The 24,774-nt window shown below is 47.9% G+C and overlaps 1 protein-coding gene across 4 annotated transcripts in view; it reads right to left on the bottom strand.

Moving 5' to 3' along the window:
* Positions 1 to 24,774, bottom strand: part of ASIC2 (acid sensing ion channel subunit 2) — a 991,154-nt gene that overhangs the window by 84,142 nt on the left and 882,238 nt on the right. For all 4 annotated transcript variants that reach the window (XM_025996149.2, XM_025996150.2, XM_072747721.1 and 1 more), the window contains exon 2: positions 7,395 to 7,545. In XM_025996149.2, the coding sequence (XP_025851934.1) occupies positions 7,395 to 7,545 (151 nt within the window). The remainder of the gene's footprint in view (positions 1 to 7,394; positions 7,546 to 24,774) is intronic.

The raw sequence follows: 24,774 nt of genomic DNA, 5'->3' as shown, positions 1-24,774 counted from the left end.
CCCAGGACCCCGGGATCAAGTCCTGAGCCAAAGGCAGATGCTCAACCACTGAGCCACCCAGGCGTCCCTCATCTCCCTGGTTTCTGTGGGGGTGCCTTAGCCATGCCTCGGCTCTGCCTAGTTTCCTCATGCCCAGAGCCGGTCTGTTTCACCTTCTCCGGTGCTGGGGTGTGGAGAAGTACCTGTCTGGCTGCTCTGGGCCACGGGGAGGACATTTGGGAGATTTCACAGCTCCTTTTACAGACTTGTAACTAATCCTCCTAGTTTTGGTCCTACCTCTTATCCCTGTCTCCAGCAGTGTCCGATGCCTCTGCTTCCTGACTCTTTCTGAGGGTTCAGTGGTGAGAACACGACGGCTTTAGTTGGCTTTTCAGTGCAGACCCTTACCCCTTGGCTTTGTCTGCCACAGGCCAAGTCAATTACCATCTATCTTCCATCTTCCAAAAACTTGCTGACGTTGACTGCTGCCTTCTTTCCCATACTCTCAGTCATTGTGTGTTTATACTTAAAAAAACCCCAAACAAACCATGATGGCTCTTTAGATGGGGTGTGTGGAGGGAGCCTCAAGAAATAGCTCTGATCAATCCACCATGTTCAACCAGAAGTCTAGACTGCTAACTTCCCCAAGGCTCCGGAGCTCAGAAGACACATCATGAACTCCTTTCACTGTCCCGGGAGAAAGGGAGAGAGAGATTTGGAGTTGGTCTCTGGGATGTACAGAGTCATAAAATCAATGGACACCGTTTTTATCCCAGTAAAATCAGGCATCCATCCAGTGATTTTTAAACTAGGCTCCTTGGAGCCCTGGGGTTCCTCAGGGTCGACCATAGTGAGCATGGGGCAATCACACTGAGGTCCTCATCTCCAGGTGAACCAGAACAGCTCTACCATTATCTGTTTTATATACTGGGACTGTGCTAAAGCTTTTGTTCAATATAAGGATTCTGCTATTGAGGAAAAAAAGAGGGAAAAATGGAAAAGGAAAAGTTTAACAGACCTATCATTATATGCCATTCTCTCTTCAGAGATGTCACCTGGACCATTTTTTTTTTCCTGAGCTATTTTCATGGCAGTGCTTTTACAATCACATTTTGAACATTAAAGGCATGTAGTGAAAGAAGAATTGCTTTTGGGTTCATACGTGGGTTTTTAGCTTGGTTCAGCTACTTAAATGAGAGATGTGTGTTCTTGGGAAGCTTACTCAACCCCTCTGAGCCCCAGTTTCTTTACCTTTCAGTGGGGATTATAACACTTTGTTAGGAGAATGACTGAAAGGACTCATGGGATAGAATATTCATGGCACATAGCAGCCACTTGGTAATACCAGTTTCTCTCTTGCCCTGGCCCTGTCAGTGTGCACAGTTACAGTATTTCCTCCCTTCTCTCAACAAATACATTAACAGATGTTTACTGCCCTGGTGTACATCAGTGAGCCAGACAGTCTAAGATCCCTTACCTCTTGGAGCATATGTTTTAGTGGTAGGGGATAGACAAGAAAAGAATAAGTAAGTAGATCACATGGTATATTTAAAGGTGACAGATCACATGGTATATTTAAAGGTGACACGTCATGGAGAAAGGACAAGCAGAGGAGATAGAGGGGTGAGGAGTGAGATGAGTCCTCAGGGTAGCCCTCTATGACAGGGTGATATCTGAGCAAAGACTTGGTGGAGGTGAGGCAGTTGGATATGTGGGTCTGAGCAGAGAGAATTCTAGAAAGAGGGAGTAGAGTTGCAGAGGTCTCAAGTAAGAGAATGTTCAAGGTGTTCCAGGGAAGCCAGTGTGGCCAGAGCCAAGTGAACAAGGGAGGTGATGAGGCTGGTGGTGGATAATAAAGTGCCAGATATTCACCTCCATTAGAGCATAGATCCTCAAAATAATTCCTTTGCTTAAAAACATAATATTGGGTTCATTTTTCTTTCTTTTAAAATATTTATTTATTTGAGAGAGAGAGAGAGAGCGTGAGCACATGAGTAGGGGAAAGGACAGAGAGAGAGGGAGAAAGAGAATCTCAAGCACACTCCTCACTGAGCACAGAGTCCAACACAGGGCTCTATCTCAAGACCCTAAGATCATGACCTGAGCCGAAATATCAAGAGTTGGATGGCCTAACTGATTGAGCCACCCAGACACCCCTCAGATTCATTTTTCTAAATACTAGGATTTGGGGAAATCCAGGCAGATTATATTCAATTAAAACGTATTTTACATGGGGTGAATGAAAGATGGAAGGAGATGAGAAAGGGAGAGGCCCTATCTGTGGTCTTTCCAACTTTAGAGCCTATCTGACTAGAATCTGAGGTCATTTGAGACCTTCCTGTACAATTCTGGTTTCCTCGGAGGTAACCCCAACTCTCTTCCTCAGCCCTTCTTCCCCAGCATGGCCCTTCATGGGACCCTTTTGGGGACTCCTTCCCAAGCTGCTGTTCACTCAGCTTCCTCAGGGCTCTTGGGTCCTTCTATGAACTCACTCCCCCGGTAACTGCTGATTGGTCCAGGCATCAGCACCTGACTGACCAATGGGACAATGATTTCCTTCCCTGTTCATTTATTTCCTTTTTAATAGGAGATCCAGGAGAGGCTCAGAATAGTCTCTTGCTGGTGGTAGGATGTGTAAAATATAAAACTATTGGCAGCCATGTGTGAAAAAAAGATGCGTGGAAGAGACCTGTCTGTAGTGAGAGAGAATAAAGCGACTCAGAGAGAGGAGAGGCGAGAGAAGCAGAGACCTGAGGGGGCCCGATCCCTTGGTTCCAGTTGTTTCTGACGCTGCATCCTTGCTCACCTGCTGTTTAGTTGTTGAAGCTTGCCTTGGATTCCGGGGGCAATACAATTCCTTTTATGCCTAAGCTTGTTTGAATTTGGTTTCTCTCATGTGCAACCTAGATAACCCACTGCCTATTTCTTTTATCTTTTGAAGTTACTCAGAGGCATCTACACAGAGTTTCATTTTTAACAACCTCCCACCTGCCTTCAATTTAATTTCCTTTAGAAAACGCTGGCCGTGAAATCGGCACTTCTACAGTCTAGGACAGTTTTTCTGTCTTCTTTCTATTTTGTGAGCAGCCATGAGAAAGGTTTCCATGGTCGAAGGCATTTGGGAAATAAATGCTGCGTGCAATATTCCTATTCAGATATTCAAGATGTAGCATATTCAAGACTTCTTGCAATAAATAAATGTGTTTCACTTTTCTAAGCAAGGTTCCCAGATCCTTGCTATTCCTGTAACATGTAATATCCCCAATCCTGACATTCCACAGGATCCATACTGTTGAGGTCCACATGTGACGGACCCTGCCTTATTTAAAGTGGCATATTTCCGGGGTGCCCTGCACAAGGATGTTTTGCCAAGAGTGCGTCCTGGTGTAAGGCATTATCAGCCTGGAGATAATTTTCATAGCATCTCTATTTGCTCAGCGTGAGCCCACAGGGCTGGGTCCACTCAAAGGAGGAGGGTTGTCTTTTCCAAATTCACTCAGGGACCAAATGGTCTCTCCTGCCAGTCAGAATTACACCCAGAGGAGTGGTTCCCTCACTGCTTCTTTAAATTTCTGAGCAATGAAGCTGTCCATGAGGCAAGGCAAGAGTGTATCAGAGGCTCTGCTTTAAACAGAATGAGATTTCCAGATGTTGAGTTACTTCAGGACCCTTGTTACAGGGTCGGGATGTTTAGAATAGGCTCTAGCTCTGGGACAGTGTGACAATCCCCTCCATGGTCATCATTATCACCCTTCCACTGTCTACAATTTGCAGAGAGCTCTTATGTGCTTCTTCTGCCATCCTGAAAAGTTGATGGGTTTATTTGTGTTGTTGACATCTATTACACATGAGGACATGGAGGCCCGTCATATGTCCTCAGTCACATAGCTAGTAAAGGAAGAGCTGGGGATTTCATCTTGGGTCTGACTCTATAATGGCACTTTCCTGTCCTACTATACTGCCTGTCATCAAGCTGTCTGTGGCTAGTCCTTCAACAGCCATATTTCAATTCCTTTCTTTTCCATCATCACTCAGATAGCCTTGACTAAGACTTGGGAATTGAGAGGAGGTGGGAATGCCAAGCAAGCCCAAGATGGCATCTGTGGGGCCATAAGGCTTGGAAGTCCAGAAGGCAGCTTCCCTCCTGAGGACCATAGCAGGACTAGGCCTGGCTGTGCCCACAGTCCTTTGGAGCAAAGACCAAGCAGTAAGATGTGGCCATGCCTCCTCAGGTGGCCTCATGGACAGGCAACCCTCACCTGCCAGAGTCCACTCCTCATCCTTAAGCAGGTGTGTACATCTTACTTACATCTTAACTCACATGAGGCTTACTCCTCACCAGCCCAAGAAACAAGTGGTTTGAGGCAACCAGAGTGTTCAAGAGGTGCTCATTGCTCAGTGACTTCTCAGCTTGAAAAAAGATGCAGTTGAGATGAGGAAGCCTGGATGTAAGGATTCAGGCCATCAGGCTGGGTGGCCTGGGTAAAGTCCCCTAACCTCAGCCTCCTTCCCTGATATGTGGGGATAAAGAGCCCTTTCTACCACTCATGGCTTTGGTGAGGGGAAGGCTAGGGCTGAGAATATTATGGTCCCAGAAGAACGTGGGACGTGGCAGCAAAGGCAAATATCCAAGAAGCTGACCAGAGCAGTCTCAAGTTGTGCTCCCCAGTGTGGTAGCCACTGGCCCCGTGGCAATTTAAATTAATCAAAATGACATGATATTAGAAACTCAATTCCTCATTACCATGAGCCACATTTCAAATGCTCAATTGTGGCCACTGTATTGGACAGTGCAGATAGAGAACATTCTATTTCTAGACCAGTTTCTCCTTTAGCTGGTTTCTTCTGGCCCCTGCCGTTGCTCTGAACCCCTCCTTCTTCACAGAAGAAGCCTCCTTTCCTAACCACCCAACTTGAGAGGGAATGGTTTAAGTGAGACTAGATGGTGGATCATAAAGATAGCTCAAGTTGCCAGCAGGAGTGAGGTTGTCCTTTTGTGGATTCTGGGCTCTAGTTTAGCTGTCTACTGAGACGGTAAGCTCCTGAGAGGCAGGGTATCTGTCTGGTGTCTTCTGCATCCCTGACCATGCCCTGCATGGTGTTAGGCACACAGCAGATCCTCAATCCTGGTTATGGTCCATAGGTGCTAACTGGTGGCCAAGAAGCTTGGGTCAGTACCGCCTTGTCTTGGCCATGACTTTACTTTACATGATGTCTAGTACGTCACCACTCCTTGCTGGGCCTCAGTTCTCTCTCCACCAAGGAACAAGGGGATTGGCTGGAATAGATGGTCTTAGCTTTCCTGCTCCATCCATCCATGGCTTTGGGAGGCAGAATGCAGATTCCCTGGGGCAGGCCCTGTGGTTTGGATCCCATTTTACCAACAGCCAGTGCTCAGACCCAAGGCCAGACGCCACGGGGAGCTGTACTGTGTGAAGATGTGTGTGATAGGGTGCCTGGCATTGTGTGAGTGTGTGCGTGTGTGGGTGTGTGCTTGTGTATATGTATACATTTACTTTCCCTCTCAAATTGAGGTAACAGGGCAGGGAATCCAACGTTACCATGCAAACACATAACTAATCTGTAGTTGGGCTGTGGGTATGAGGTCTTCAGGACCCATTTTTACTGCCCATTTCTTCTCTTTGCCACAGGCAGTTCAATAAGCAAATATGTTCAGGTGTCTGAGAACAAGGCAGAGCCTCCATTTGGGGACCAAGACCCAGCTCCTAGAACTCAGGGTTGTCTACAGACCCCCATGGTGACAGGACACAGGCTGGTTTCAGGGATGTTCTGGAAAGCCAGGCTCTGTCGGTCTGCTCTCAGGGATGCCAGAGCTCGGCACAAACCAGACGTTCCTCTGTTTGCTGGAGGGCAGGGGCATTGAATTTAGAAAAGTGGATGGAGCCAACTAAGCATCTCCTCGGCAAGCAGCAGATGGCCTGGAGCCTGAGGTGAGCCGCCTGAAGGCATTGCTGGAGTGACACATGTGGGGGCCATTCTACTTCTTGGTTGCAGGAGCAGGAGGACTAACCACACAGTGAGGGAAGTGGCCATGCTCGCTTCTTCCCACAGGGAGCTCGAGTGAGAGACATGGGAAGGAGACAGTGGTGGTGGTGGGAGCTTGGAATTCACAGTTGGTCATCTCCGGGGTGGAAGCCTTGGCTGCCCTCAGAAGCCTGAAATGCCTAGGTATGGTCAGAGCCATGCCTTAGGATTGGAGGGGTCAGCTTCAGGAATCATGGGGTGGGGGTTGCAAGAGGTGGGGGCTTGGCTGCTTGGCCTCCACCCACCTCAGCTCCAATCCAAGGGCCAAAGGCCTCCTTCCTGCTGTAACTTTCTCTCCCCATCCCCCTCCCCTGTAGCCCCTCCCCCGGACCATCCTTGACCTTCTTTCCTACTCCCCAGCTGTTATACCCTGAACACAGCACTACTCTTGCTTTGGGTCTACTTTGTTTCCATGTTCCCCCCTTGGGCACCTCTTTACTTTCTCCACCTGCTGGAGTTCTAGACGCCACCAGCATCCCTGGGCTTACTGGCTATATCACTCCAATTTCTGTTTTCCTCACCTTCTCCTGTCTGACCTTCCTGCACCCCTCTTGTGAGGACCCCCCCGCCCCCCTGTATAATCCAGGATCATCCCAAGACTATTCAAATGCCTGGAGCACTGTGATGCTTTCCCTGAATGCCCTCCCCCCAGGCAGAGGCTGCTGTCCTCCTGGTGTGGGTACACTCATGTCACACTGGGCTGTCTCCTCCCCTAGGCTGTGATCAAGGACCTGGTCTTTTTCACCTTAATGTCCTTACTGTGGCGCAAAGCCTAACATAGTACACATGGCTAATGAATAGTTTGCTGAATAGATAGGAATAAATTCATGCACGAACTAACTCAGGGGCCTGTGCACTTGGGCCTCCCCAGGGGCTCACACAACCATGGTGCCAGGCCCCTGAGTCCATGCCCTTTGACCTGCCAACCCTGCAAACTCCTCTACCTTCCTCCAGCAGGAGGAGCTGCTTTCCTTTCTGCTAGGCCTCCTTGCTGGGCTGGGATAGTCAAGATGTCTGGAAGAAGAAGAGGCTTGTCCATGTCTTCCTCTTCTCCTGAAAACAAGCCACCTGCCTGCCCAATCATACCTTCCTCCATGCCTCCTTCCCAACACTGCCCTCAGTCCACCTGCCTTCCCCTTCCAATATGCCTCTCATCTGCCCCTCTCCCATCTACTGAAATCTGAGGAAACCCAGAGCACCAGAGCCCATGCAGGGACATCCTTACCCTTCACTGGTATGTTGTCACCCCCCCGATAGAGGGCTGTCCTTCATAGCATGGGCCAAGTCAGCCCACCTGAAGCAAACCAGTCTTCCAGAGTCCTGTGCCCCTCTGCCATCACCCACAGCTCCGGTCCCTGTGGCCAGCTCACCTGTCTCTCCCCAGATGGGCAGGTACTCATCCTGCTGAATATCCAGCATGATCTCCAGCCCGTTGCCTGTCCCGCCCTTGACCGTGGTGAGCAGAGGTTTGCCATCCTCGCCTGAGTTAAACATGTAACACTTTCCATATTTTGTAAACACCTAAGGGAGAGATGAGAGGGAGAGAAGCACATGAGTGACTTCAGACTAGAGATTAGTGAGACCCGAGAAATGCAACATCAGTCTAGAGTCCCCACAGCCCGTAACAATCAAGCCCTCTTGCGGACCAATGATTCCTCACTGTGGCTAATGGCCGGACTTTTGCCAAGCAGGATTCTGACATCAAAGAACAAATCTGGACATACTTTGGGGTTCATTGCAATGGGATCTGGTCTCTTCTCCCTCTGGGCACCCTCCCAATCCTGGGTGGCCCTGTTTACTTCTAAATGTTAAACTTTCACCTGTAGGCCAATCTGCACCTCCAGCCCCAAGCTCTCTCTTGGGCTCCAGATTCACGATCCCAGCATCTGATGAATGTGACTTCAGGGGGACCCATAGTGCCCTGACACTTAGCAAGTCCCAGTGGGAACAAACTTCCTCAGGTTCCCCGCCCCACCGGATGGTTCTCCTGCACTCCTGTCCTAGGGAATAGCATCACCACCTGCCAGGAGGCTCAGGCCAGCCCCTCAGAGTGGCTGTCCATTCTTCCTCTTCCTCACCCCCAAGTCCAATTAACCAGCAAGGCCTGTAAGGCTGTCTCTACATCCGGCTTGTATTTTACCTTTTCTCTACTGCACTACCATAACGCTGGACCCAGTTATTGCTTCCTGGGCTGCTGAAATTTTGACTGGGTTTCTGGATTCCAGACAACCTTCTCAGTCCATCCTCTAACTTTGCTGTGGCTCACTCTTTCTGAAATGCAGACCTCATCTTGCTAATCCTACCCTTAAAATCCAGCAGGGCTCCCCAGCACCCATAGGCTAAAATCTAGGCCCTCCATACCCAGCCATCTATGATGCCCTCTCCCTACTCCATTCTACTATTTCCCATCCATGTCCATGGGATTCCATTAGAAGGGAAGCTCCATGTGTTCAGGGAGTACATCTACTTGTTTGCTGAGGTACCTATCCGTAGTGACCAATAGGGTGTCTGGCACATGGGGGTGCTATGGAAATATATGTTGAATGAATGAGTGAATGAATGGGTGGATGGAGCCAGATCAGATGACCTGCAGCACCCATGGATGCGCCCTCCTAGTTCACACACTTGTGGCTTTCTATTTGCTGTTCCTGCTGCCTATATCTCCTCTCACTCCTCTTCCTGTCTGGACAGCCTCTAGCTGTTGTCTAAGACTGGACTGCTCTGTCTCCTCCTCCAGGAAGCCTTCCTGAACCTCTGGATCAAGTTCGGCTACACCCCTCCTCCTTATTCCCCTTGCTCCCCACCATAGCAGCTACCTCATGGCCCCAAATAGTTGATCCTACATCTCTCTTGAACTTGACTCTGCCATTCACTTCTGAATTCAAGGACTTAACACCCAGTAGGTATTCGGGCCACTTCTGCTTGATGATTACATGATTACAAAGATATGGTGTGATGGTGTGGGAAGAGCCTGGGATAAGGAAGGTAGAGATCTTTTTTTTTTTAAGATTTTATTTATTTATTTGAGAGAGGGAAAGTGAGCAAGAGAGAGAGCATGAGCAGGGGGGAGGGACAAAGAGAGAGAGAGAGAAGGAGACTCCCCAGCTGAACAGGGAGCCTGATGTGGGGCTTAATCCCAGGACTCTGGGATTGTGACCTGAGTGGAAGGCAGATGCTTAACCAACTGAGCCACCCAGCTGTCCCAGGAAGGCAGGGATCTTTGTCCACGTTTGATGTTGCCACTTATTAGTCATGTGACTTCAGGTGAACTTGGATGCTCCAAGCCTCAAGGGTCCATCTATAAAATGGGCATTCTCGCCCTTTCCTTAGCTACCTCTCAAGGTTACTGAGAAGATCAGCTGAGGTAATATATGCAAACATGCTTTGAAAACTATAAAAGCTTTCTACAAATGCTATGGGTTATTATGCTTATATAACTGCTTTGGAATCTTGAGCTGAAGCCAAATTACATCTGGCAAAATTGGCTGGAAGAGAGCCAGGCCAAGTGTATTGGGTTCCTGCAGCCACTGAGGTTTGGGCCCAGACCCCTCCTTGGCCATGTTCCACTGAACTGTCCCCTCCTGCAGTATGGAAGCCACAGGGATGGGGATGGGGTCTCTGGCTTCCCATCCTTCAGTGTGGGGGCAGGTAGATAGCAGGGGCAGATGCTGGAGGCTGTCTTTCTCATGTAGACTTTGAGGGCCAGATGAGAGGAAGGAAGAGAGACCTCTACGATGTGCCAGATGCTCTGCTAGGTACTCATGTAACTCACCTAACTCTTGCAACCATGACAGCTCTGGATATTGCTGCTCCCATTGTGCAGAGGAGGAAACCGAGGCCCAGAGATGCTAAGTGACTTGCCTAAGGTCATACAGCTATTAAGTAGAGATACTGAGATGTGAAATCTATGAATGTCTAATACATATGCTTTTTCTGGTTGTGGTCCCCTGGGTCTTTGTCATTGGGACCTTTCTGAGCCTTATCCTATTACTCTGTGCCTTGCTTTTTCTGTCAGCCAACCAATAGTCATATGCATGTACTCCTCCTATGTGCAATAATTATGGGGATTGCAAAGAAGTATAAACCCTGTTACCTGCCTTCAAGACCTGTGGAAAGCACCAGCAAGACATCAGAGTACACGTTTTCTTTACTGTATAAAATGTCTGAGTCCCTGACCAGCTGCACTATTTCAGGACAGCCTAGCCCTACCCCCTCAGTTTCCTGGTGGAGGAGGAAAGCTAGAACATGATTTTTCAAACAAACTGAACTTTATCATTGCTATTGTCTGTAGCAACTGCACTTGGCTAATGAATTTGTCTCCTGGAGAGATATTCTCTGGGACCACTGTAATGAACAGAGGAGAGAAGCTTATAGTTAGCAAATCTTTTGCAAGGGGTTGAACACATCTGGAGTGACTTCTGGGTGTTCTAATATAATTTTTTTGTAGATCTACTAAATAGGCTTGTTGGTTCCAAAATTGATTGGTAATATTAACTGCCTATCTAATATGAGGAGAGTCATAAGGAAAAGTACATTTCAGCTTCACACCAGATTATTGCAAATTCCACCCCCCGCCCCGCAACAACTTGGTACTTGAACTCCAGAATATCGGGCTGGAGTTAGAATATGACCCGTACTCCCGGGTCAGCAGTGATCCCAGCCCAGTGTCTGTGATCCCAGATATGCTGGGTGGGTGGTGTCGGGAGAGGGCATCAACCCTCTGTGAGCTTCTGAGGGGGATGATAAGGTGTGGGAGCTCCAAGGGCTCTTGCAGACCATCTCACGACCTACCTTACTTCATGGGTAAGGAAACGCAGACCTGGGAGGGAGGAGGCAACTTGCCTATGGCAGTGCAGTAAAGACCTATCTGTTTGGGACCAGACTCTGGGTTCAGTCTGAACTTCCTTTATAGCAGTCTCCCTCTGATTCCCTGCCTGCAACAGAAGATGGGGGCTCTGGAGGATTGCCACCTTTAGCTAGTTACTGACACAGTGCCTGCTCTGTGTGGAACACGGGGCTGGGACCACTGAAGCCTCGTGCATGCAAGTCACCCCTCCGGAGGAGGGAGCAGACGAGTCTCCATGGTGACAGTGATAGACACTCACTCCCCATCCTTGGCTGCCCCCTCACCAGGCCTGATACCCATCCTAGGCCCAGGGGGTGGCTCCTGCAGGGGGCTGGGTGTCAGTTTCATCTTCTTCTAGGGGCAGGAGGGATAAGGGGGTGCTGGGGCAAGCACACACACTTGCCAAGTGTGAACCAATGCGCATCAGAGCTCGGTCAGGGTGGTGGTGACCAGAGTTGCAGGGCAGGGAGCTGGAGGGTGACCATAGCCATAGCGATGGCCACATGATGATCTATGATGGCCATGTTCTTTCTTGAGTTGCGATCACCATAAAGTGGCTTGACATCCTTCTGCAGCTTCCCGGTGCATTTAGGATTAAGTCCCTAAATCCTTGCAGGGGGCCCTGTGTGGTTCGGCCTGGTGTCCCATCCTCCCTTTTGTCACATGCCTCTAGCACCCAGCCTCTGAAGTTCTTGGAATGTGCAACAAGCTCTTCCCCCTGCAGGCCCTTTCTGAGTGCTGTTTCTTTGGTCTAGAATGTTCCCAGCGCACCCTCGGTCTGCCTTCCTGCCTTCCTCAGAGACCTCGCTTGACCACTCCCATGGCCTTGCTCCCAGCCTCTGTTTAAATCGGGATGTCTTGTCTCACAGCTTCATATCTCCCGTTTTGCCCCCTTTATAGTGCACAGTAAAGTGTGTAACTAGGTGGTTATTCATGTGGTTATTTGTTGGCCATGTCTTCGCTCCACTGTAAGCTCTGCAAGTGCAGGGACCGTGTTTGTTGAATGAAGGAAGGGACTGCAAGGTGCTGCCAACCCTTAGCACCTAGCCCACCTCTGGGAGGTGCCCTTCAGGGCTGGTCAGTCTTGCTGGTAGGAGGTGGACCTGACACCGTGTACCATCATCTCTCCCTTCCCTTTCTCTGCTGAGGCTGTTCTCAGCTTCCCACTTCACTGTACCTGAGCATTTTTGCTTGCTTCTGCAGGAAGACATTAGGGGAAATAATTCCTCTGGGAACTAAGAGTCTACCTTCTTGGGGGTAGGAGAAAGGGCTCAGAGACAGCAGGTCCATCCTGGCTGCACGCCTCTGCCAGCCTCCCTGCCTGTGCTGCTGCGCCCACGGCTCCTGCCTGGTGTTTCCGAGAGGATTATTTTCCTCTCTGCTCAACATCAAAGGCCTGAGAGCTATTTACACATTGCACAGTTTCGCTACAAACCTGGGACAAGATGCAGCTCTCCTTCCCTGTTTCGGGGCATAATGATGTATAAGTGTAACACACGCTTCAAATTTATGTCTTATCGTCCCCAGCCAGAAAATACAGTTTACTTAAGTCCAGATTGTCAGGCCCAGCTCACTGCTTCTTCAGACCTGCCATTCTCCCAGGCATCGCTCTGCTCTCTCCTGTAAGTGCTGACAGCCCCATTGTGGATAGCAGGGCCAGATCCACTGGGTTGCTAAGAGTCTGGAATTGGACACAGTTGGGTTGGTGTATGAGAGTTAATGGTGCACCTTTCAAACCTGGATCTCCAGGAATGAGGAGGTGGGTGGATCCTGAGATAAAAATGAGGCCCGTGACCATCACCTTCATTGCTAACATTTGCACGGTGTGTTATGGCTTAGACTGCCTACGTTTGGTGGCAACTTTCTCATTGGCCTCATCAAGGGGAGGAAGCCAGCAATTTCTGAGTCTCGACTTTGTGCCACTTGGCATTTCCATAGGTGTTCTCACCCTCCTAATTATGGTCCAGCTCCCCTGATGGGGAGGCCTCTTGCAATCACATCCCCATTTTACAGTGGAGGAGACTGAGGCTACTGAGGAGGTAGATAGTAGAGCTAGGACTTGCAGGTGTGACTTCACCAAGGAAGTCACAAGGAAGGAAGCCTGGGATTTGGGGTCAGACAGGAGGCAATCAATGCAGCTCCCTATTATTTGTCAAGTCCGTGGCCTGAAACACGGTATTTTCTGTCCTGGGTGCATTGCCTCACCTACAAACCTGGCAAGATAATCTTGCCATGTGACTGGACAGCCTAAATGAGAGGATGTAAGCGGGTTGGTTTGGATGATTACCTAATAGACATCTTTGCTAGTTATGAATCCATACAAGGATGGGAGGTGGGGTTTCTCCTTTTCAGCAGAAGAGAGATTAGTCATTTGGGTTATGGCTAGGGAGGCCAAGATGAATTGAGGGTTCTTGCCCTCTGCTTATGTCCCTATAATCCAAGCTCATCTTGAAGTAGTTAGAGGAGATGAAGACTGCCGTGTGCTGCTGATTGCTTACTCCTTAATAATGCTAAGCCAGTTGCAGAAGCCCTGGGCAGCCCATGAGATTACTGGCACCATGGGGTTCTGTAGGAGCAGGAGATGCTTGCGTGCATACAACCCATTTTGAAAATCTACACTTGAATTCCAACCAAATTGTAACCAGTTATTGGTATGGTGGAAAGATTCCCACCAATCTGCAGTTGACACATTTTAAGCTAAAGCAACACAGGTGTGGGGATGGGGAAAATGTCTCACTGCCTTCCTGTGACTCTTAGAGTAGCTCTGAAATTTGCTACCATCCCTGGAGTACCATTCACTTTACAACCGCCAACACTAATTTTTGCAACAGCCCCACGAGGTTGGTATTATCACCTCCATTTCATGGATAACAAAACAGGCCCAGAAGGGCCGAGCCAAGTCACAGAGCTGGGCAGTGGAGAACTCAGGGCAAAACTTCATTTTTGCCTAGTTCCAAAGCCCGTGCTCCTTGCCCCCTGTTCTTTGTAGCTACAGCTCATTCCCATACCCCTCTCCCAAACTGCTCTGCCCCTCATCAACTGGTGAGACTGTGGCTCACTAACATGGCACACTCCTACCTGGTAGTGGGGAGGTACATCTCAGGGTCAGAGGCATCCTGGAAAATTGCAAGCATTTTCTCATCCAAACTTCTCTTTTTCATAAGAGTCTAAAGTCCAAAGAGGTAAAGTGACCTGCCCTAGGTCACACAGCCGGTTTGGAGACAGAGATGAGATCTGACCTAGGCTTAATAGCTTGGCCCTATTCTTCTAAGCCTTCTGTTTGCACATGCCAGGGCCTGGAGATAATGGCCAGGCCCCCCTTCTCACGGCATTATGTCCAGGAATATGAGAAAGATTGACAGCTGCTAGCATCCAGGCTCGGTGTGACCTGCTGGGGTCCCCTGCCTTACAGAGTCCGGGAAATGCAAAGCAGAGCCCTTGCTGGGAAAGGTTAGGAACAGCTGATACCCATGAAGACACAGTTTTCTGGTTCAATTAATAGTGCAAACAACATTTCTACACCATGTACCTACTTAAGAAAATAAATTATGTATAAGTTCCCTCAAGGATTGTTGAAATATCCACTCACCAGAACACAACTAAAGCTGCAAGCTTCAGGTCTTCTAGTTCATTCATTAATCCTGACCTTTAGGGTTTCTCTAAGGCAGTAGGTTTCTTGTCTCTTCTTGCTTATTACACTTGAAGGAAATGAAATTGTACTGCTCCAAGATGCCTCCAAAATTCAGCCTTTCCCTCTTCCTGCCTGTCTCCTGCTGAGTTGACTAAGCTTTCCTCTCAATGAGTTACTGAAATTTCTCATCAGGCTGTTTTCAAAATACCATGCATGTTAAAGCCAACCATTTAGTCTTATTTGTTTGATGTGCCTCTTTCAAGCTCCTAAAACACATTTCACACAATTGGGAAGTGAGAAATTCTGTCAAATGGGTTACCAGGCTTCCAGGAAACAAAATGAATCTGCCTTTTGTTTCCTGAGGTTGCAATAAGTGTGTTTGAGGACAAAAATACAGCAGAGGGACTGATGCATGGGGTGGGGGCTGCCAGAGACGGTCAGCTCTTTGAAGGCAAGGACTGTATCTTATTAAAATCTCTACTTGCTCATTCATCAGTTCCTGCAACAGGAATTTCAGACTAGTTATCTCATTCCAAGGACTGTTGCATGACTGTGTGTTTTCCCTATAAGGAGATTTAAAAAGACAATTGCGACAAATACCCACGAAAGCACGTCCATGTTGTTGGTGCTATTCCTGGTAATGAATAATGGAACATGGCCCCTTTGCCACCATTCATCACCTCTTCCCAACCAGGAGGCCACCATCTTTTTTTTAGGGCATCAATAATGTCATGTTCTTCAGAAGCAACTTTCTGGGGGGAAAGGCAAGAATGAACAGTCACTGAACATTGACAGAGTCGAGTGCTGTGCCCACTGCTCTATACCCCGTCTATCCTTTCAAGCTCACAAACCCCACTGATTCCACCCAGTGTGCAAATGAGAAAACTGAGGCTCCGGGAGCCTAAATATCTCATCCAAGGTCCTACAGCTTACAGCTAAAGAGTGGTTCACCTGACTTTCTCTTTTATATGCATGGGTTGGTGGAAGTACGCTTGGCATTATTAGAATGTATGAGATGCTAATGTGGCCCCTCCTCCACGCCCCTGCACCTCTCTGCTGGGATGTGACATTCCCTGTGCCTGTTTCACTGAGAGGCCCTTTTGCCTCCTCCCTCTGAGCCTGAGTGCAGCAGGGCCTTGTCCACCGGGCAACTGTCCAGAGAGCTCTAGACTGTGCAGGAGGGGTTGTGTGAGCACCATGCAGAAGGAAAGAGCGTCAAGCAGCTGCAAATCTGTCTGTCAGCTGGGAAAACAGCATGAAGGGAGGAATGGGTGACTCTGAGTGTTCTCCTCCGACTCAAACATTTTGTGAGCAAATGTGCTCTTGGAGGATGACTCATGGAGACAGAGCGGCAACTTGAAGGCACTCCGGCGGTTCACCTGCAGAGTCGCTGGAAATGCCAGGCCTCTGCTGATGAATCCCACCTGACAGCTCATGTGAGAATCCCATATTGGGCTTGACTTGAGGTTGTAAAGTGGGATGTGGGGAACCAGATGCCTTTCAAGCTGGACTGCAGCTTAACTGCATGGGGGCCAGAGCCTGGCTTGATGGAGGTTTCAAATGGGATTCAGCAACAGGTTGGCTGTTCTCTCTGCTAAGGCTCTACTGTCTGTCTCCTGGGGGCAGGAGGGTCTGTAGTATTTCCATCTCTGGATCCCCAGTGCCTGGCTCCATATCCAGCATAGAGTAGGCACTTACGGAAGATATCTAGGTGAAAGACAAAAGCATGGAATTGGGAACCAGGTAGTCCCAGCTTCCAGTGCTGGCTCTGCACTGATTTGGAGGTTATTTCATCTTTTTGGCTCTTGATCCTTCATCAAAGGATCTGGCAAGAGTACCTTTCAATAGAATTGTAAAGATCAAAAGGGCCATAATGGCTCTGAAAGTGCTCTGTGGGGGGGAAAGCCCTCAGCTCAGGCAGGGAACATTTTTGTTTGTCGTTTGCATCATGCTTAAGCCTGGTAGGAGCAGAGGAGGGACAGAGTTGTTATTCTACTGTGGGAATTGAATCTGAGGTATTGTTCTTCTGGGGCCATGGTCACAGCTCATCTATTCATTCATTTAGTGAACATCTACAGAACACCCCTTGTGTTCTAGGCACTGCCTTAGGTGTTGGGAATACAGAAATGAGTCAATCCTTTAGGAATTGCCTAGAAGAGAGGGTGGCCCTGCAGATAATACTGGGTGGTGCCAGGTGCTGTGGGAATACATAGAAGGAAAGATGCCTGGAGGGCAGTGAAGGAGGGGGTTCTGGGGGTGTTACAAAATTCTCTCTAGGCACAGTGAAGGTGACACCAGGGTATTTAGAAGGTTGAGACAGACCCTTAGACTGACTCCTGGGCTAAGAAGGGCCATTTGGATGCTATCAGGAAGACCAGTGATGCCAGCCCAGGCTTCTGGCTGCCTGCTGAGCCCTGCCTATCTGCCCATCATTCCATCTCTCTTCCTCTATTGGAAACTAATACCCTAGACAACCATGAGCTATGCTAAAATATGGGCAGGATTTGTGGATAAACACAGACTTTGGGGTCAGATTACCCTGGTTGAATACCTACTATGTGCCAGACACTGTGCACAATGAATAATGGAGCTTAGCTGTCAGATAGTAGATAATTATTAAGACAGAGATGCAGTTCTCTCCAAGGATATCTGTGTCAGTCTCAGAACCCCTTTCTCCCTCCAACCTGGCTCTCTGATCTGCCCATTGTCAACAGGTTGCCACACCAAATCTAGGGTCACAGGGCCAGGGCAAGTGGATAAATCAAAAGAGCACGTTTCTGGGGATCCAAGGCTGACTGCAAAGCGGAACGCCTTAACTGTTGCCAGATGTGAGGAGCAGGGACCAAGAGGGATTCCTTGCCTTTAAGGGAAGAAGCCAATAAAAAGTGAAGGAGAAAGTATGGCCACAAACCGTCCACGGTTGTGCTACCGTTTTCTTCTGCTGCCTTCACTCTGTTTCTAACCGTACTAACATGATTCCTGCTTCCCAGTCTGTCCCAGTGTCCAGGCAAGGCAGACTGGGGGCAGCATGTGTTCAAGACCCAGCAGCCCAGACATACTGGCATGTGGCCCTGTGACCTGCCACATTTGGATGTTCTGGAGAGCGGAACATCTTAGTTTTGTCCTCTCTCTTAGAACACATCTTAGTCTATGTTTTCGTTACTCATGAGATGACGGATGTACCTGGCAGAGGATGTACCTCGGGCCATAGTCCCTGTTACAGGTTCTTTTTACAGTTCCTTCCTTGATCTTCTGACTATAGCTGTGTGCCCACTTCTACCTGCTGCCTGCTGGATTTCCAGGAATATGTGACCTGCTTGATTTTCCCTAAGGCTGTGTTAGATCTTTTCTGGAACATTCCTTGGCTATCCCTGTATAAGAAGTTTGTATTACCTTTGCTGGATATTTCTGTTCAGTTGAACTTCTCCTTTCCCTCACCTTCCTAGTACCTATTTCCAGGGGTTGGGTGGGCTTCATTTTTCACTGTGAGTGTGATTTATACCTGGATGACCAACTCTGAGATAAGACATGAGTCACTACTTGCACCTGCCTCATCGGACACCTGCTGGGAATTGCTTTTTTGGGGGGGCAGGTGTGGAATGAGGAAGGGAAAGGAAGGAATCAGAAATGTGTTCTGAAAAAAAAAAAAAGGAAATGTGTTCTGTTGTGTTCCTGGTTAATTTCACATTATTCTATAGGGCTGCACTGAAAATAATGCATCAGTAAAAACCAAATGATGGTTTATGATGTTTGCAAAGGAAAAGCAGGTGTTCCAATTAATGCCAGGGCTGAATATAATCCCAAGGCGGGCTGATTCTACAGCTGATCAAGAAAAGGTCAAATAGGTAACTACCCACATGGCACTGAAATCCTCATACTATATTCTTACAGATTTCATGTTTTCTCATTAAAAACATATTTCAGCTTTTCTAGGAAATACTCAGAGAATGTCATTATCTTCTAGTCTTCCCAAGAGCTGGTCTTGGAGGTTGAATAGTATGTAATTTTGGTAGCAAAGCATGTTCAAAGCCATCACAGATTCACAAATGCAGAGGGTTTCTGGTAGTTTAATCAGATTGCTCTCCTGACTTGTGGAATTAAGGCCTGGCTAGCAGTTACATAGCATGCATGATGCCACTCTCCTTTGTAGGTCCATAGCAGACATAACTGATTGATCACAACTTTCTTTCTCTCCGGGCCTGACAGTTTTTCTTTCAGTCCAACAATTCTGGCTGCTGCTATGAGTCTATTAGATGAATCCTGTTTGCCATCCTTGTGCCAGAAGAACATAAGTTCTACTGGCAGTGCCAGTGTTTCTGTAACAAGCAGTGATTCTTGAATGTGGGAAGGTTTGGGCAGGTGCCAGATGGCAATAAGAGGCACAACTTCAGGGGTTGAGTTATAACCAACTTTAGTTGGTGACAGAGGCAGAGGTAGGACTTTGCATACTTCAAAAGGGCTTAGACTTGTCCCTGCACTAGAATGGAGCACAAATAAGCTTTGGAATCAAATCTCAATTCTGGCACTTACTAGCTTTTTAAATTGGGCTAATACTTCCTGAGTATCCCCATGTCTCAGATTGGTAGACTAGACTCCTAGGAGGCTGTATTTTTCATTGTACCACAGTTCCTTGACTTATGATCCAAGTACCAAAGGACCTTAGATGATTAGGGTCTTTCAGAGTGGAAGACAAAGCATTCTTTGGTTCATTTGACATCCAAGGAGCACCTACTACATGTTGAATATGCTGCTAGGTCCTGGGAATACAAAGATAATAAGACATGGACACTATCCTCAGGGAGTTCATGAATTGTCTGGGTAGAAAGGGAGATAAAACAGCCTCAGACATCAAGGAGATGAAGCAGGTGTAAGACCACCATTGTTCAATTTACAGAATGCAGCTCTTAAGGAATAATTACATGAAGCAAGGTCCACCGTGTAGTATAGGTTCCAGCTCATCATCCCTGTTGGTCTGTGTGCATTTTCAAAAGGGTCTTCTTTTTGCCACAGCTTGGACATCAGCATACCCTTGCCTGTCCTCCCCTGGCCCCACCCCCTCTCCTCACCTCCAAATCAGGGCCTAACCTAGGAAAGGGCAGATGGGGTGTCTAGGGCATGGAACCTAAGGAGGGTCTCACTTCCCAGGGCTGCATTCACACTCATCTGAGAATGAGCGCCTCTTGAAATTTGCACCCCAAGTGCGTTACTTGCCTCATTGTAGTTGGGGCCCTGCTCCAGACAAAGTCAGATGAAGACAGGAGTGGAGACATTTGTGACAAAAGTGGCATGACAACAGATTTTCACAATAAACTTGCAAAATAGACGGTTGTCTTATTTTCAGATGAAGAAACAAGGGCATAGAGAGGGTGATTTCTTTAGAGGACTCATGGAGCAGCGAATAATAGGAGATGTGAATGGCACTGGCAAATCCTGCCAGTCCTGAGCTATGTGACCTCGGGCCAGTTACTTATTTTCTCTGACCTTCTGATTCTTCATCTGAAAAATGGGGACCATATACCTCTCAGGGTTAGGTGGTAATGAAGACCAGGCACTTTAGCTTCTGGTTTCATGACTCTGCTTTCCCACATGTCAAGTGGACGGGCCATACCTGCCTCACAGACATGCCATGGGGACCCATGAAATTGAAATGATGAGTGGGCTGATCCAGAATGAGTTCTCAAAAGCTGTTAGCAGGGATGAAATGTCAATTCCGTAGGCTTTGCTGTGTCTTCAGCCCTGTCAACTGTTCTCTTGGGGTCTAAGGTGGGGGGTGAACATTTGGTGAGTCCTTTGGGAGTTTCCTGATAATAGTTGCAGATCTTCCTTAGAGGGTAATTGAGACTGAATACCTGCTACCTTCATGTGTTTATGTCGTGACCCCATTCAAACCTCCTGGCAACCTTGCTTTTATTGCTCTCATTGTTAGGGAAGAATCAACAGATTCCACAAGAGGCTAAAACTACTCACCCAAGATTACGCAGTGCATCAGAAGCAGAGCTGGGTCTCTGCCACAACTATGGGATGAAGAAACCTCTGTGCATCCCACTATGGAACAGCCACCAAAAATACATACAAATATTTCTCAGCAATGGAGCAAAACCTAAGATTTGCATCTGAGCATGTTCCAACATGTGGGAATATAAACAAGAGTAATTACAAGTATGAAACCTGGTGAGTGTCAGTTGTTTCCTAGGCATGGCGGAGGGATGACTTGTGGCTCTGCAAAGTGACCCAGTGGTGTCTTTGCCATATCCCCAAAATTTAGCTAAAGTTTCATAACTCTGTTACCCCAAACTGGAGAAATGAGGGGCAAGCTAGTAGTTCTCTGCAGGTTTAAGTCTTGCAGGTCCTACCTTGAGAACATCCCTCCATCTAATTTCCTCTACTCAGCTCCTAGTGTTAGCTGTGAATCGGTGTGATGCTACTCTTATCTTTCTGTTACCTGCCACAGCCTCCTGCACGGTGGCCCCTCTGCCCCCCACTCTTTTCCCCTCATTCATTTTCCACATAGTGGCCAGGGGATCTTGCTGGAAAGCAGACTCCCTGCTTAAACCCTTCCATGTCTGAAAACCCCTTGGCTGGGCTGATACAACCCCTTGGTTGGGTTGATGACTGGCACCCTGTGTAGCTACTTCTAGCCTCTTCTCTCTTACACCCCCTGAGTCATCTCTGCCCAACTATGCCCTTCCTCAAGCATGCCATATTACTTCATGCCTCTGTACTGGCAGAAATGATGATTCTGGATCCCTCCCCCTCTTTTACCCAGATAACCCTTACTCATTCTTTGTGTCTCAGCCTGGCACCAACTCCTCTTGAAAGCCCTTCCTGACTGCCCACCCTCCTCTTCAGAACAGGTTAGGTGGCCCTCTTGGGACTTTGACAGCACTCTGTGTCACCTCCATTCCATCACACAGGATGGTCTGTGAATGCTTACTTGAACTGTAGACCTCAGGTGGCTCTTCCAAACTAGGGTCGGGTCTGAAGAAGGGACCCTCTTCATGTAGGCTATACTTTCCTTTCAAGCCCTGACTACTTGTGCATTTGTGTAAGCATTTGGTTGTTGCTCATCTCTCCACACTGGACTGTAAGCTATAGGCTGTTTGGCTCTGCTCACTTTCTGGTTCACTGGGGAGCTGACAGATGACTTGCATGCAGAAGGTTCATCACCTAAACCAATGTTCTTGAGATCTGCACACACAGACCACACACATAAGGGGGTGAAGGAGGCAGGCAAAGCCCCCTGACCCAAAAGGAGCCCCAGAGCTGGGATGGCCCTCCAGGGCTATTTTAGATCAAGGCAAGGGACAAGGTAATGCACCCTCATTGGATTTGCGCCACTCCTAGGGAGAGAACAGAACCCTGGGTAAGGTACCTCTCTGCTCTAGATGACAGTTCCTAGAGAGAGAATTTTTGGATCTGAGAGCTGTCCGCTGCCAGTATGCCAGTCCATTGGTGGATAAGTGCCTCAGTCCTTCAAGGGTGAGTATCCATTATGCTGCCATATTCACTATATCTGCCCTACTTCCGGGGATTTAGCAGGAAACCAACACATGCCAAATAAATGCCAAAATAAACGCATCCATTTAGTTGTCTGTCTTTGCTCCATCCCCAAACTGTGGGACTCTATCTTACCTATTTTCTCCCAGTGCCCTATGTAGAGCCTAGTTTCTCATATGTACTTAATAGAAATTTGTTGAGTGAATGATTAAGCAACAAGAGAAAGACTAAAAGAAACAATGCTGCAATTTGTTTCATAAGCAAAGATAACTTTGCACATAAGTTAGTTGTTCCAAGGCTGCATTAAGTGAGGACACCTGTATGGTCCCATCTCATGAGCCAGGTTTCTTCCAAGTAGAAAATTTAGCAGGTGTCCAGACCTCTCATAGCAAACTTCCGCCTACCAACAAGGCTTCAGGTTGAATGGGCTGGGGAGAGATCTGACAAGGAGATCAAGTCTCCTTTAGCAATATTAGCAGCCAGTCTCCGGTCCTCCAAAGACAAAGAAGAAATGGCTAGAGGAACTGGGGGTATTTAGGATGGAAAAGAGCACACTTGAGGAAGGCCACAGCTGCCATCTACAAATATTTAAAAGGATACCATTAGGAGGAGTATGATTCCCTACTCCTGTGGAGAATAGTTCTAGGGTTTCAGTTGGTCATAGGGAAATAACAATTAAAATGTCCAACAATAATCTTTCTGCAGAGATGGACATTTTTTTTTAAAGATTTATTTATTTATTCATGAGAGACACAGACAGAGAGGCAGAGAACAGGCAGAGGGAGAAGCAGGCTCCTCGCAGGGAGCCTGATGTGGGACTTGATTCTGGATCCCGGGATCAGGCCCTGAGCTGAAGGCAGGTGCTCAACCACTGAGCCACCTAGACATCCTGGACATATTCTATATCATAAACATATGGGTTACACACCTGTATCCATTTGTCAGAGCAATATAGGTAAGATATGTGCATTTCAACATGCATACCTTTTACAACAAAAAGGAAATGTTAAATCATTATTATCATCCTTAAATGAGGGTTGGAGAGGAATAGACATACAGAGGAAACGTTATGTTAACGTATTAACGTCAAAATGTTAATATTGTTTAATCTGTATGGCAGGCACATGGGGTTCATTACATTATTCTCTTTACTTTGTATACATGTGAACATTTTCCTAATAAAAAGAGATAAATGCACTTGTAGAATATACTTAGAAACTGTTGCACAAGATAATTTTATTCAATAATTAAAATAAAAGGTATGCAATCTCCAAAAAAAAAAAAAAGAGATATATGTTAATTGTTAAACAAAGATGAATCAACTGGACTGTGTTGGGATATAGTGAGCTTTCTGTCACTAGAAGTTTCTATGCAAACACCTTGAACAGCCCCCCAACACCACCACCCCACAAGAACCCGGGATGTTGGAGCATATTGCCAAGAGCAGGACACTGGACCAGGGAGTCTTGGTCAGGATCCTCGCCCTTTTCCTCCTCAGGAGGGGGAACTGGCTGACGCTCTGGAAGAGAGCTAGATTCTTTGGAGCCAAGATCCAGAGCCAGAGACCCTCACTCTGAACAGTAGGAGATACTGCAGTGGAGACAGGACAGATAGCTAATGTATGTAGGAAGGCTTGTGGCCCTGCTTGGAGTGAACAGAATGAGGGTGAGGATCCAAGTCAGGGTAAGGACTCATGGGTTTGGCAAGTAGTCTGAGTCAGTGACACTGTGAGTTTTTGGGCTCAGATCCATATGCCATTGCTTACTAGCTGTGTGACCTTACCAAGGCACTTGACTGCTATGATCCTCAGTTTTCTCATCTGGAAATGGGGGCTAGGATCCACCTCATTAGATTGTTGTGAGAATTGATTTAATATAGACAGCCATGCTCATTATAGTCATTACTGCATGCAAGGGGAAGATGAGCCTGAGTCAAGGCAGGCACCAATGGGGAGAAGGAAATAGGACTTGAAGGCCTATCTCAGATACCAGCCACCACTGGAGGGACACATTATAAGGATGGCTAAATGGGGTGGTGGTATTTGAATGGGTCAGCCTGGCTTAAAAGACAGGAAAAAAAGCCTACAAGGATCCTTCCATTGATAAAATTCCAGGGTTCCTGAGGGATCGCAAGCAATTTCTTAGAGTAACTGGCAGGGCTTTCTACAGCCCCGCTTACTCTCGTTTCTTGTAAAAATGTACAGTGCTAGAGGACCGTGTGTCCACCCTGCCAGGACAGTGTTCCTTTGGCAGCCTGTGCTGCCCCCAGACCACTCAGCTGCAGTGGTGATTCCCCTCCCAGACCTAGACCAGTCCAGACCCAGCCTGGAGTAACACCCGGTAAACCCCGCAAGGGTAGGAAAGACATCTTTAGCTCTCTATCCCAGCTCCTGGTGCATTTCTGAGTGGCTAATAAATGATGCTTAGTAAACAAACAGGTGTTTGAGCTATGTGTGGGGACAGGCACCTTAGCTGGACCTGCCGACCCTGGGGCTTGTGTCCCTGGAGGGCCTATGAGGATGGAGGAACAGCCACCCCCGCCTCCAACTGGGCCCACAGAGCCCCAAGAGGCCAACTGGCAGCCATCGTCGGCAGGCGGCGCTCCTGGCAGATGGCAGTGGCCTCTTCATTTCCCCGAGTGGCTCAGAGCATCAGCGTGGCCACCCACTGAACGCACTATACATCAGAAGCCTAATGGCGCGTTTTAGAACGTAAGTGGTAACCACCAAATGGGACCCGGGAAGGGAATTAGAGCCAGATGCACAGCGGGGAGGGAA

Source organism: Vulpes vulpes, chromosome 2, assembly GCF_048418805.1.
Source record: "Vulpes vulpes isolate BD-2025 chromosome 2, VulVul3, whole genome shotgun sequence".
NCBI lineage: Eukaryota > Metazoa > Chordata > Mammalia > Carnivora > Canidae > Vulpes > Vulpes vulpes.
The sequence above is the reverse complement of the archived record's forward strand: the minus strand, read 5'-3'. Positions and strand labels throughout refer to the sequence as shown.